This window comes from Pseudonaja textilis, chromosome 5 (assembly GCF_049901715.1).
Source record: "Pseudonaja textilis isolate UNSWEBS1 chromosome 5, rPseTex1.2, whole genome shotgun sequence".
Lineage (NCBI taxonomy): Eukaryota > Metazoa > Chordata > Lepidosauria > Squamata > Elapidae > Pseudonaja > Pseudonaja textilis.
This window is the reverse complement of record NC_141994.1, coordinates 60,931,419-60,944,577: the sequence shown is the minus strand read 5'-3', so window position 1 is coordinate 60,944,577 and position 13,159 is coordinate 60,931,419. Positions and strand designations below refer to the sequence as shown.

Here is a 13,159-nt window from a genome sequence, read left to right as displayed (position 1 = left end):
TCTTGATGCTCTCTGAGTTTGGTTGTTTGCTTGCAGGCATTTCATTACCCAATTAGATAACACCATCAGTGCAGAATATCATCAGTGCATTGATAATGTTACCGAATTGAGTAATAAATGTCTCCAAGAAAACAACCAGAGAGCACCAAAAGTCTGCATAGTTCAACCATGAGCTTCTATTCAGTTCTTTTATACTGGAACATATAAAATGGCTTTGTACAACACAATAGCTTTTGTTTAAAGCATTAAGACATCCACTTTTTCATTCTCATCTGACTGATACCCTAGATTCTGGTTAAAGAATCTAGGCACCCAATTTTTGATGACATGACCATGTGAATGTTCTGATGTAAATGCAAGGACTGGTTGTAACTCACTTTTTTCAGTGCCATTGTACATTCAAACAGTGGCTAGACAAATGGTTGTAAGTTGAGGATTGCCTTTACTAACAATTCACTATGGTTGAGCACTGGATAACAATTTTCTGTTGCTGCTGCTATTCATAGAGAACCCATCTTCTATAAATCAGTCTAATCTGCCAGAACGAAATTTTCCAAGTTCAGGGCTATTAATCTAGGGATTATGCTCTCAAAAATAATGGATGGAAGTAACAAATTGGACTTGATTATGTTTACATTTAAATATGTAGCTACTATGATCACTTTTCAGTTAAATGTTGAATAACTTCCTTTGTGTCTTATTAAAAATATTATTCTGGCAACAACTTTTGGATATTTGGGAGTTCTCGGAGGCCAGCTCAGTGCATTTCCATCAAACAATTTTTATGATTCTTTATCAGCCACTGTTTGGCTTTTCTGTACAGCTGAATAAAGACTCATATCCACTCCATTCTTTAATTTTTGTGAAAACATCAAGAAATTTAGTAAGAGTGCACCAATATTGAGATCCATAAGAATCATGCATGTTGTAAGAGGCATCCTTAAACATGTCCTCATCTTGGCATGACAAGAACTAATAAAAGTAAATCTCCTATCTCAATTATTAACTACTGTATATAGATTTTCTTTGTCGTTGTCAAGTGAGCTAAACCCTAATCATTCCTAAATAAATTTATCTATGAGAAGCAGGAAAATCCTAAAGTCTGGATAAATCTATGCATTTGTATTCAAAAGAAAGATCTATTGCTTTTCAGAGTATAATTGTTCAAATTTTTACTTAGGCATCCTTTTCCCTGCCCTTAATGGATAAGTCCATTGCAGCTGAAGTGGTTCAAGCAAGAAACTTAAAGTTATGCTCATTTTATCCCATTCTCCATGTTTTATGTCATTTCATTGTACCTACATTAGTAAGAAAGAAGGCTAGGAAAAAGGAGCAACTATTTTTGTTCTTGAATATTCATTACCTGCAGCCTAGGATCATGAGTGCTGTGATTGGTCCAAATTCTCCACTTAATATGTTTGCTTTATATTTCTGACTTTTTTTTCTTATCCTACATCTATCCTAAGGTATATCCAGGCAGCTACATCACCCAAAGACATTATGATTGTGGTAGATATCAGTGGAAGCATGAAGGGTTTGCGACTCACCATTGCTAAGCACACTGTTGTTACTATATTGGACACACTGGGAGAAAATGATTTTGTCAATATTATTGCAGTAAGTATCTCCTTCCTTGAAGTTCTCTTTTCCTTTAGAATGACTACCGGTAGGCTAGCGTGGGATATTATGTGTTTAAAATTGTGATTTGGAAAAACCAAGGTTCAAATCTATGCTCGGCTATGGAAATTCATTGGATGACTTGGACCAGTTATTCAATCTCATTCCAATTTACCTCCAGATGGTTGTTAGGTGTTCCTGGAAAAATGATGTGATATAAGCCAAACAAAACTTAATCTTCATTAGATGCTTCATTTATTTATTTAGAAACTTTGCTTGGTAATTTCTATTGTTCCTTCAAACAATTAGGTCTACCTTTTGCAAAACCTTTATGCTTTGAATGGTTACAAATGATTGGACAATCAGCCCTTTGAGTATCAGATATGATATATTCAAAGCATAAACTACTCATTCCAAAAGACTGTAACTCAGATGTATCTGCAGGGTGAGGTCAAACCAAGAATGGCGACCACAATAATATGCTTGATATGCCACTTATTTTTTTTTGTATGTTGCAACACATCTGACACATAAAATGGTGGAAAGTGTTACCAACTTGACTTTTTTTTTTTGCTACATCTTGTGGACATAGATGGATGCTTCAATTTTATTTTAAAAAGTAAAGCATACATCTTTTATCCTGGCATGAAACCAAATTCTCCCTTTAGCTTGCAGTATTTATTTTAGAAAGAAATTATTTTATCTGGATTTGATCACGCAACAGTTGTTAAAAATAGCTTTTGCTATGAGATTAAGAGTCTAAACAGGCTTGGACAGGATATTTACTCTCAAGAGTAATTTCATGAGATTAAAATGCAAAAGAGCCCTTACATCACCCCCTTTCCACCCCAATTCCGCAAAAAGGGGCAACCCTGGCATGTTATCCTTCAAAGATAACGGAAAAATAACGGATTCGTGGAGATATGAAAGAGAGATCTTTAGTGAAGCAAAAGTGGAAATATCCCTAGGTAGCCCCTCTGTGCTGTCTCAGTTCTTGGCTCACTAACCAATATGTTGTTCCTCCACTCTGCCTGATTTGGAGCCCTGAAGTAATTTCTGGTCTCTCTCAATAACTTAGCCTGTCACTGAGCTAAAGCTTATGCAGCTGAAACAAATTCATAACCATACTTGGTGAAACCCAGTCTCTGTTTGCTTCCTTTTCTCCTTTTCTGTTTCCTTTCATGAATGTTAGATTTTAAGCCACTTGAGGTAAAGAACTGACTTGTACTTTAAAAAAAGGTGCAGGGTGATATCACCTGTATCAATAGATAAAAGAACCCAGTAGAATAGAATAGAATAGAATAGAATAGAATAGAATAGAATAGAATAGAATAGAATAGAATAGAATAGAATAGAATTCTTTATTGGCCAAGTGTGATTGGACACACAAGGAATTTGTCTTGGTGCATATATGTAGGTAGGTTATACATAACTTGTTTGTCATCTTTGTGTTTCTCTTGTGTGGTTTTTTTTTGGGGGGGGGTTCTGTTCATTTCTTTGTTGATCTGCAGCCTTTCCATCTTTGTCTATCTAGTCCCTGCATTAGGGCTTCCTTCATGCTCTTATTTACAGCAGTTTTGAGTAGCAGAAACTAATCCTTTGGGACTGTGGCACACTGTCTTGAGCTGCTGCACTATAAAACAGGATTCTCTCAACAGTTCTCTCCGCTGTGGTGCCCATGATATTTGTCCTCGATTACAAACAACCACCATGGCCATTAACTCAACTATCTTGAAATAATGGAAGTGACTGTCCCAGATAATCCAGGCCATTCAGAAGGGCACTCAATTAGTGAGCATTAGACAAGCCTGTCCTACAGATAAGTGAGACTTCTTGACTGAAGTTTACAAGCATAACTATGAATCTTTTGTTGTTGCTGTTGTTAGGAAGTTAATACAGCCATCTCACCAGGTTTCTTGGCAAAATAATTTTGCTTTGGGGAGTTCAGAGTTAAGAGCAAGTTGTAGAAATTAACCACAATTGGACAACCAATGTCTTTAAAATCCCTCAGCTCTGGTGTACGATATCTTTTTTCTTATGGTATCTTCTTCCATAGGGACTCGAGTTCTGATCCCCTTCCCAAAACAACAAAGAAACTTCAAGCATCCTCCTCCTCTGAATCTTATCCTTCACCAGTCTTTGACAAAACAGACCTTGTATTTGGGGTATCCATCAATAGAATAGAATAGAATAGAATAGAATAGAATAGAATAGAATAGAATAGAATAGAATAGAAAGACCTGAGAAAACTAGCAGAATGAAGAGTAGTCTTATTCTACTATAGAGGAGCCAAACTATTCTGACTGTAGCAATAAATCTAGAGTAGGTCATTATTATTATTGTCAGATTGGTTTCCATTTCTAAACCTGATCAGAGGTATTGATTTTGCCAGTATGGAAACAGAACAGCAATATGTTGCTGTGATAGAAGCAGAATAATATCATAAGATATGTTTCCAAAACAAGTGAAATAACATGATGACAGACTAATTCTCTGCCCCTCTCCTCCTTGATCTTCACCAACATTCCTCAGGAACAATTCTTATGATATGTCTTTGAGGGAAGGAAGTGGGACTGAACATTCAGAGAGTGGAAGGAGACACTTAGAACAGTGGTGGAATTTAAACAAAAATTACTGCCGGTTCTGTGGGTGTGGCTTGGTGGGCGCAGGTTGGTGGTCATGGCTTGATGAGTGTGGAAGAGGAAGGATACTGCAAAATCCCCATTCCCACCCCATCCCACTAACCTGCTTTCCAGCTCTGTTCTCCTGTGCAGGGCAACAAAAGAAGACCCAGCCAATCAGCTGGGATTCGGGAGGCAGAGAATAGATGGGGGTGGGGCCGGTCTGAGGTGGTATTTGCCGGTTCTCTGAACTACTCAAAATTTCCACTACTGGTTCTCCAGAACTGGTCAGAACCTGCTGGATACCACCTCTGACTTAGAACTTTGGGTGCAGGAACCCAAATGAAGGTATTCCAGAGAGGTATCCATGTAGCCTTTGCTTGAGCTCTTTCAGTGAAGGCAAGCCCACCACCTCTCTGAATCATCAATTTCACTGCCAAAGAGCTGTTATGATAAATAGATCTCCTTTGTTTTCTTATGGATTTTTACCACCTCTCATGTTGACTGCTACCAATTAAGGGAAGAAGGTGCACCCAGAACATTATCAGAAGCAAACAAAGCTGCCTGGTTCAGCACCAAGAGGAGTGCAAAGCTAATAAGGAGCTAAATACTAGAAAATGTAATTCAACATAAAAACGGATTAAGGAAAGACACACAGGCAGATGTAGCCAAGATTATTTGCTTCTTAATTTACATTTTCTTTCCCCTATGTACTATGTACTATTTAAATGTCAATGAAAATTACTGAATTATGTTCTACACATCCATGCTTACCAATTTGCTTCCCAAAAGGCAACAAAAATGTTTTGTAACACCTTGTATTTTAAATTGTATTCTTTGCTCTCAAAGTGAAGATGACAGTCTGTGACTAAAAAGGGTCTTCTTTATTCGGTATAAAATCTGCTCATGCTTTCAGAGTTCTTTAAAAACATTTCCTTTTACAGCGTGTAATTTTCCTCCTTTTGTCTTTACAGTACAATGATTATGTTCATTACATTGAATCGTGTTTCAAGGGAATCTTGGTTCAAGCTGACAGAGATAACAGGGAGGTAAGTATTAAACTTGAAAAGACATTCTCTACTGAATCAGCATATAAGCACTGGGGACTTAAAGGCCCATAAACTGTTATAAAACATATTTAACCAATGCTTTTTCTGCCCCTGTGAATTCTGTGGCTATTTTTATATGTTCAAATTCTAACTAAGTAGTTCAGTTATCTAAACCCATTTAGGGAATAGTAAACCTAAAGATAATACTGGATTCTAATGCACGCAATCGGAAGCTAGAAATGCAGAATCCAAAATATCTAGAGCAGCATTTTTCAAATTTGGCAACTTTAAGATGTATAGACTTCAGCTCCTAGAATTCCCCAGCCAGTGTGCCTCTCTGTATCCTCCCACCTTATCATTTTTCATTTAATCTTTCTGTTTGCTTGCTTACTTGTTTTAAAAGGAAGGAGAAAAAAATGACAACTAAAGACAAACCAAAGCCCATTTTCACAACAAATGTATATTTCCTCAACCGAAGAATCATAAAATCTGTGCATTTCAGTAAATGTGGATTTTTTTTTTTAAAAAAAAGCAGTGCCCCTCCAATAACTACAATTGAGAGAGATTAAATAATGAATAAATTATTTTAATGTAATTTAATATAAAGGCTCACAGAGAATAACAGGTGTTAATATTGTAAAGAAATTATGAATTTCATCATGAGGTTTGGTGTTAAAGATAACTCCTAGAACTGGAAAAGAAAAACAAGAAAGAAAGATTGACTTGAATACTGTAATAATGAGGGGACAGCTGGACTAGTAGGATGTGCCAAGCTGGCGATTTCTGAAATTGATGCAATAAAGAACAGGGACACAACCAATATGCTGATTTCAAAGACAGCCCAGAAGGAGGTAAGGGAACGAGAAAGGAAGGCAGTGGGAAGATCAGGGACAGGATTTCCTGAGTCATTGTAGGAAGCAGCAAACACAAAGGCCATACAGGTAGTCCTCAACTTATGATCCCATTTTGGACCAGGTTTTTTATTGTAAGTCATCATGGTTGTAAGTTAGGCATCACATGACTGGACCTCATTTTTCAACATTTTCTGTTGTGATCATTAAATGAATACTACCATTGTATATCCATTTTCAGTTCAGAGGAGAATGCTGTAATTCCCCTTAGTCAAGTTTTTGGTGACCAATTGTTCATGATTAATTTTCCCATGTTCTTCTTTTGTTGTACTTTTGTTTTGGTCTGTGACCGCAAATAAAGTATTATTATTATTATATCCATTTTCCCCAATGGACATTTTTTTATTAGAAACCAGAAATAAATGCCAGAAACTGGCAAAAAAAATGTTGCAAATCATGGTCATATGCTTGCAGGACATCAGAAAGCCCTGTAAAGTTGAGCCAATTGCCAAGAGCCCAAAATGCAATCATGTGATCATGGGGATGGAGCTCCCATAACTTCAAAAAGGGACCATAAGAAACTCTGGAGAGGTCCGTTGTAACTTTGAACAATAATTGATCATAAGTCAAGGGTTATCTGTATAGAAAATAAGAATAGGAGAGGGGATAAAGGCAGCAATCTTTCCATACTACTAGCAGCTTCAGATTGCTGTTGCCTTTACTGGAAAGTACTGTATTATTTCGGGTAACTCAAATTATGGAGCTGTCCTAGTGCTGAAATATATAGTTTGCCCAAAAAGGAGAATATTTGTAGCTCAAGATTGAAATGAGGGGAATCTCTGAACTTGGCTATTTTCTTGCAGATGTTTCATTACTCAAATTAGGTAACAACATCAGTGCTAGTCTAACACTAGTCTAGACTAGCACTGATGGTGTTACCAAGTTCCCTTCTTTTATAGTTTGCGCTAGAGATCTCTGTTCTTTGAGTAGTTTTCTAAAGTTTTGACATTCCTGTATTATACTTTGTCTAATGTTTCTAATCACTGCAATTAGAGTACTTTTAATGTCTCATTTGCTCAGCATTTCAAGCAGCTGGTGGATGAGTTACAAGCAAAAGGTGTTGGGAAGGTGAACAAAGCCCTGACTGAATCCTTCAAAATCCTGAGGAAGGTAAGACTGCTTTGTATTTTTTTAAGGGCGCACTGGTTTCTGTAGCATTGTGCTGATTATTGCAAGTGATCAGAGGAAAAGGAAGAAAAGATAATGGTGACAGATACTCATTGTGACATGGCCAAAACCTGCTGATGAACATGTTGTTTCAAACTGCAGACCAGGTTGGACATTATTATTTTAGGAATGTTGATTTACTTGTTCATGTTTATTATGTGTTGGACTCAGGATAGCAATAAAACAGTTCTGTCACTGTGACCAAAATAGATATTAGGAGTGGTTTGGGGGGGTAAAAATAATCCATATTGCAAAACACCCCTAGGACTAGATGACCTTAATAGATCAGGTTTCAATTAACCTGAAACTCTGTTTAATCATATCTATATCCAGTGGTGCAATACAACCGGTGTAACAATCGGTATGGTGAGCACGTGCTTCGTGTGCATGCCCAGCATTTAGAAAAGACCATTTTAGCTATAATACTTACCTTCTGCTGCAGCCCCGGTGAGTAAAATAGCTGATGCGCAGCAAACTGCTGTGCCACATGAATCAGCTGTGCTCAAAAACAAGGGAAAAAAGCACAGGAAAAGGACAGGGGCAGGTGGGTGGGGGCAGATGCTCACCAGAACTACTGGTTCACCCAAACTGGTCCAAACCGGTAGAATCCCACCCCTGTCTATATCTTTCCAATTTCATATTTGTTCAAGAGGATAAGCTATTTGGTTTGGTCTGCTTTCCTACTAATAGGAGAGATAGAAAGAGTTAGAAGGGTGGTTTTAGAGGAGATGAGAGCAAAAGCTTTGGAAGGCTAAGGCCTAATTACTTGATTTAATTAAATCTGATATATTCCCTGGGTCTGGTTCATTTGCACAGTTTAAAACCTGTATCTAGCATACAATATTCCACCCAAACGTTCAGATGATGTGTAGCAAATGCTATTTCAGGAAGGAATAGACAAGCTAGGAGGCATTACATTTAATTAGCATCAGATCACCAGGATCACCTTAGTTGGAGGCTATGAAGAGGAATATCAATAATGTACATATAATGGTAAGGATACCAGCAACCTTACATCCACTCAAAAATATTTTGATTAGGCAAAAGTCTTGTCTTTATTTTTGGAAAGTCTAAGTAATATTCTGATCTTCTGGAATATAACTGAATTCAAGTTGGGTATATTGGGTCTCAATGTCTGGATTGTTTTTATCAATTTTATGGCTAATATTTACTTCCTATGAATTATTATTAAATATGTTACTGGTATGTCCAAAGTTTTTCCCTTCCATCATAAATAATCATAGAACTAGCTAGCACAAAAGTAGGGAGACCTTTATGAACTATTTTATTTTATTTTATTTCATTTCAATTTATTTTATTTTATTATTTATTTTAGTCTAGTGAGTAAGGGCCCAGGCCAGAAACTATGAGACTATGAGTTCTAGTCCCACCTTAGAAATGAAAGCCAGTTGGGTGAATATGAACCAGTACTTTCTCTCAGCCCAAACCACTTCACAGAAATGTTGTTGTGAGGAAAATATGAGGAGGAAGACATGTTTGCTGCCTTAAGTTACTTGTAAAAATAATAAAGGCAGGATAAAATTACATGAATAAATCTGGATATTATTACCAACATTATGTTTGAGCATACCTACCAGTACGATAGGAGTTGCTGAGGCTTAATGAAAGACTTCATTAATCTGTTATACTATTTGTGCCGGTGTGATGTGTGTGTCTCTATGTATGATTTTCATTGTGGTTTTTTCTTTTTTGTAGTTCAGAGATGCAGGACAAGGGGGCCTTTGCAACCAAGCAATCATGCTGCTCACTGATGGAGCTATGGAAGATTATGAATATGTCTTTGAAAAATTCAACTGGCCTGATCGTAAGGTTAGCTTCCAAAGTGAAAAACAGAGAAGAGCATAGAAAATCAACTGGTCTGGTATGAATCATAAGTAGGGAACAAAACAATGAATAGCATGGAAACATTTAGGTTCCAAGCTAAAAGTTTGCTTGAGATAATTGTGGATGGATCTCACTAATTAATGAGATTGGTCTAGGTTTAGCGCTAGGTCACTATATTTTTTTTATGTAGCAGAAGAACAAAAAAAGGTAAATATTTAAATGAGTTTTAGACAAATGCAATCAGAGTGAAAGGTTCACAAGCTATTTTAAGAAACTGGTTATTAATGGTTTGTTGAATCAATCACAGTTGAGTTCACATATATGCTAAGTCAAAACTCATAACAAATCACAGTAACAATCTCTGAAATAATGACAGCTGTTAGTTTGAAATTACTGTTTTAAAAGGTTATGACAAATTGTATTCACCTCTTATTATTTCCCACAAACTCAAAAATGTAAAGACCTCTTCAAGTTGAGTTACATTCTTACTGACTCCAGGGACACACATACAAATCCTTGTAGGATTTTTTGCATAGAAGTCCTGTGTGTCATTGTTTCTTTTCAGGAGTTTTTAAAAATTCACTTAACCTATCACCCTGAGATTTCCTGCTCCCTTTCCATCTAAGTACTATCTAGATCTGGCTTAGCTATTCCATTAATTCAAACTAAATTATTGCCACATACTCTTATTCGGAGGTGGTATTCAGCAGGTTCTGACCAGTTCTGGAGAACCAGTAGCGGAAATTTTGAGTAGTTTGGAGAACCGCCAAATACCACCTCTGACTGGAGATTTTACAGTATCCTTCCCCTGCCACGCCCACCAAGCCATGCCCACAGAACCGGTAGTAAAAATTTTTTGAATCCCACACTGCTCTTATTCCTATATTTACCGAAAGGACTATCTTGTTAGGTGGGGGCTCTTTAGCTCAGAGATACAAGGTGATGTGGCAGGATCTGAGAACTGCAGATGGGAGAAAGAATAAGATAAATAATGATCTTGTTCAGGGTTTTCTAAAATGAAAGATTAATAATGTAAAGGGCTGGTTGTTTTTAATTTTACATTCTAACGCTTGGGATCTCATTTCACAGGTCCGTGTTTTTACGTATCTTATTGGGAGGGAAGTCAGCTTCGCAGAGAATGTGAAATGGATAGCTTGTAACAACAAAGGTAAAAAATAATGTTTATAAAAGTTCATTTCAATCATCCTTTCTGCAAGACAGAAGCGCTTGCCAATCATGTATGTTTACATTTTAGCAACTATGATGTGCAAACCTAATTTGAATTGGAAACGTTCCAGAAACAAGTAGCAGAAAATAGTAATGCTTCCCCCTGTATGAGCCATATGTCACAGATTTTGAAGAGTACACATGTAGGAAACTGAATCAGAAGCATTTTGTGGTTGAAAGAAAATGTAAAAGAAGCAAAAAAAAAATAAAAAATAGAAGTGACCATTTTAATTGGGCCTTTCCTAAATTTACTAAGTAGTGTGCTTATATGGGATCAATTACAAAGGTGGTACAGGTAGCTCTTGACTTATAAGCAGGGGTGGGCTTCAAAAATTTTAGCAAAAGGTTCACTGCCCAGTTGCTGGGTGGGCATGGCCATGGTGGGTGTGGCCTAGTAGGCCTCCTGCACCATGCGGGGGGCATTTTTGCCTCCCAGGCTTGGGAGGATTTTCTTGAGCCTCCGGGAAGGTGCAAACAGGCCCATTTCCGGCCTTCCCAAACTTTCGGGAGGCCCGCTCCCCGAGCCTCCACGTGAGCCCTGCACTTACCTGCATTCAAAATGGCCCACATGGGGATTCCTGGGAGGGGAGGGAGGGGCGGGCCCAGCCAGGAGTGGGATTTGGGGGTTCTCTGAACTGCACAGAATCTTAGCTAGAGGCTCTCCTGAACCCCTGTGAACCCCCAGCAGCCCACCCCCGCTTATTAATGACTGTTCATTTAATTTAATGAATTTAATGACATTCATTTAATGACTGTTCAAAGTTACAACAGTGATGAAAAAAGTGACTTCCCACCAGTCTTTGTACTTACAACTGTTGCATTGTCCCTGCAGTCAGATTATAAAAATTCAGGCCCTTGGCAACCAGCATGGATTTATGATAATGTCAGGATTCCAAGTAATAAACCCATAGCAAGCGAAACTCTGAGGCAGATGAATTCCTAGTAGAGTAGCTTTATTGGAGATATATTGGCACAGATCTGGTGAAAAACAACTTTGAAGTTTCCAGCGGTTTTCACCTAATTAAAGGAGAAAGTTTTCCCTCAACCCCAAACAATCAGTCACATGGTCCAATCAAGATGCTGTCCGGTTGCCTAGAGACCTCACTCCTTCCACAGGCCAGGTGTGAGAACCATCCTTGGTTCCCAGGAGGAAGTATTTTATTTTGGCTACAAAACCCCAACTATCTCTAATCTGCCCTCCCTATCCCTCAGCTCCAGTGTGACAACACTGAAGCTCCAAGATGGCTCCGGTCAAGTCAGCTTCAGGGTTGACAGATGGTTGCAACATCTTAGGGTCATTTGATCACCATTTCTAACCTTCCCAGCTGGCTTCCAACAAGCAACGTCAATGCGGGAAGCCAGATTCTATTAATGACCATGTGCTTCACTTAACAACCACAGCAATTCACTTAATAAACCATGGCAAAAAAAGGTAATAAAATCAGGCACGACTCACAACAATCACCTCACTTAGCAATGGAAGTTCCAGTCTTAACTGTGGTCATAAATCTAGGAGTACCCGTAAATAGAAACATTTAAGTATGTTTAGAAAAGTTTCAGAAAGTCAATGGTAGTGGTGATTTTGGTGTAGTCAGTTGGTTTGTTTTTGCAAATGAAGGATAAATCTTTATTTTCCCCGTAAAAATCAGTCAATGCCGAATGAACAGTCTCAGGGTGATTTAGGAAAGTTTTAAAAACATTGATACAGCAAAAAAAATGGATGTTGCTTTTATCACAATATACCTGGCTGTAGGGTTCTGTAAATACTATATCTTCTATTTGAGAGATAAAGACCTTGATTTCTCTAGATCTATTTTGAATAGAAACAAATAAAAAATAATTTCCTTCAATCCATTGGAAGCAATCATTCAAAATGTTAAATTCCAGTGACTTCAGTTATGTGTTTCTAACATTGTTCACATTCCCATTATCTTTTAAATGTAACATTGCTATTATTTTTTATAAACAATTTCATATAGAACACAGCCCTTTCTAGTATCTCCAATGTCTAAGAACCTTTGGTATCTCCAATGTTCTCTACCTGGTTGAAGCTTGCACCCGTTAAGCAAGTTTATGATAAAAATTGAATAGCATCAAAATTTCTTGAATACTGAAGGTGCATCCTAATGGATTTTTTTCTAAGTGAACAGAAACAAGGGCCTTCTAGAACCAGTTGGGAAATCTAGAACATTTAAGAACTATCCCAAAACTAGATTTCAGGAGGTACATATACAACCTGGGACAAATGGTCAGGATTCAATAAACTTCGATAAAAATGAGATGAAAACCTCAATTTAAACAAAATTAACTCTGTCGATGGTGATTTTTTTTCCATGTCAGGCTATTACACACAGATATCTACTTTGGCTGATGTGCAAGAGAATGTCATGGAATATTTGCATGTACTTAGCCGGCCAATGGTTATCAACCATGATCATGACATCATATGGACTGAAGCCTATATGGACAGTGCTGTAAGTAGTTCATGAAAAATTTCTAGTTGTCCAACTTTGAAGGTGTTAAGAGATGCGGGCCTTTTCAGATATTTGTTGCAATATGTTTATCACTCAGAAGTGGATCACAGCAGCTGGATGGTGTTAAAATAGTGATGCCTTCTAAAAGAGACGTCATTAATCACACCTTCCTTATGTGCGATGCTGTATTTGAAATTCCACCACAGTCCAGGAACTCAAAACAAATCACAAGAGGCATAGCATGACTT

The 13,159-nt window shown here is 37.6% G+C and overlaps 1 protein-coding gene across 1 annotated transcript in view; it reads left to right on the top strand.

The window, feature by feature from the left end:
* The window catches only part of CACNA2D4 (calcium voltage-gated channel auxiliary subunit alpha2delta 4), a 160,656-nt gene that overhangs the window by 23,380 nt on the left and 124,117 nt on the right, over positions 1 to 13,159 (top strand). Inside the window, exons 8-13 of the mRNA XM_087935075.1 lie at positions 1,467 to 1,617; positions 5,213 to 5,287; positions 7,219 to 7,308; positions 9,082 to 9,195; positions 10,300 to 10,378; positions 12,778 to 12,911. Of these exons, the coding sequence (XP_087791201.1) occupies positions 1,467 to 1,617; positions 5,213 to 5,287; positions 7,219 to 7,308; positions 9,082 to 9,195; positions 10,300 to 10,378; positions 12,778 to 12,911 (643 nt within the window). The remainder of the gene's footprint in view (positions 1 to 1,466; positions 1,618 to 5,212; positions 5,288 to 7,218; positions 7,309 to 9,081; positions 9,196 to 10,299; positions 10,379 to 12,777; positions 12,912 to 13,159) is intronic.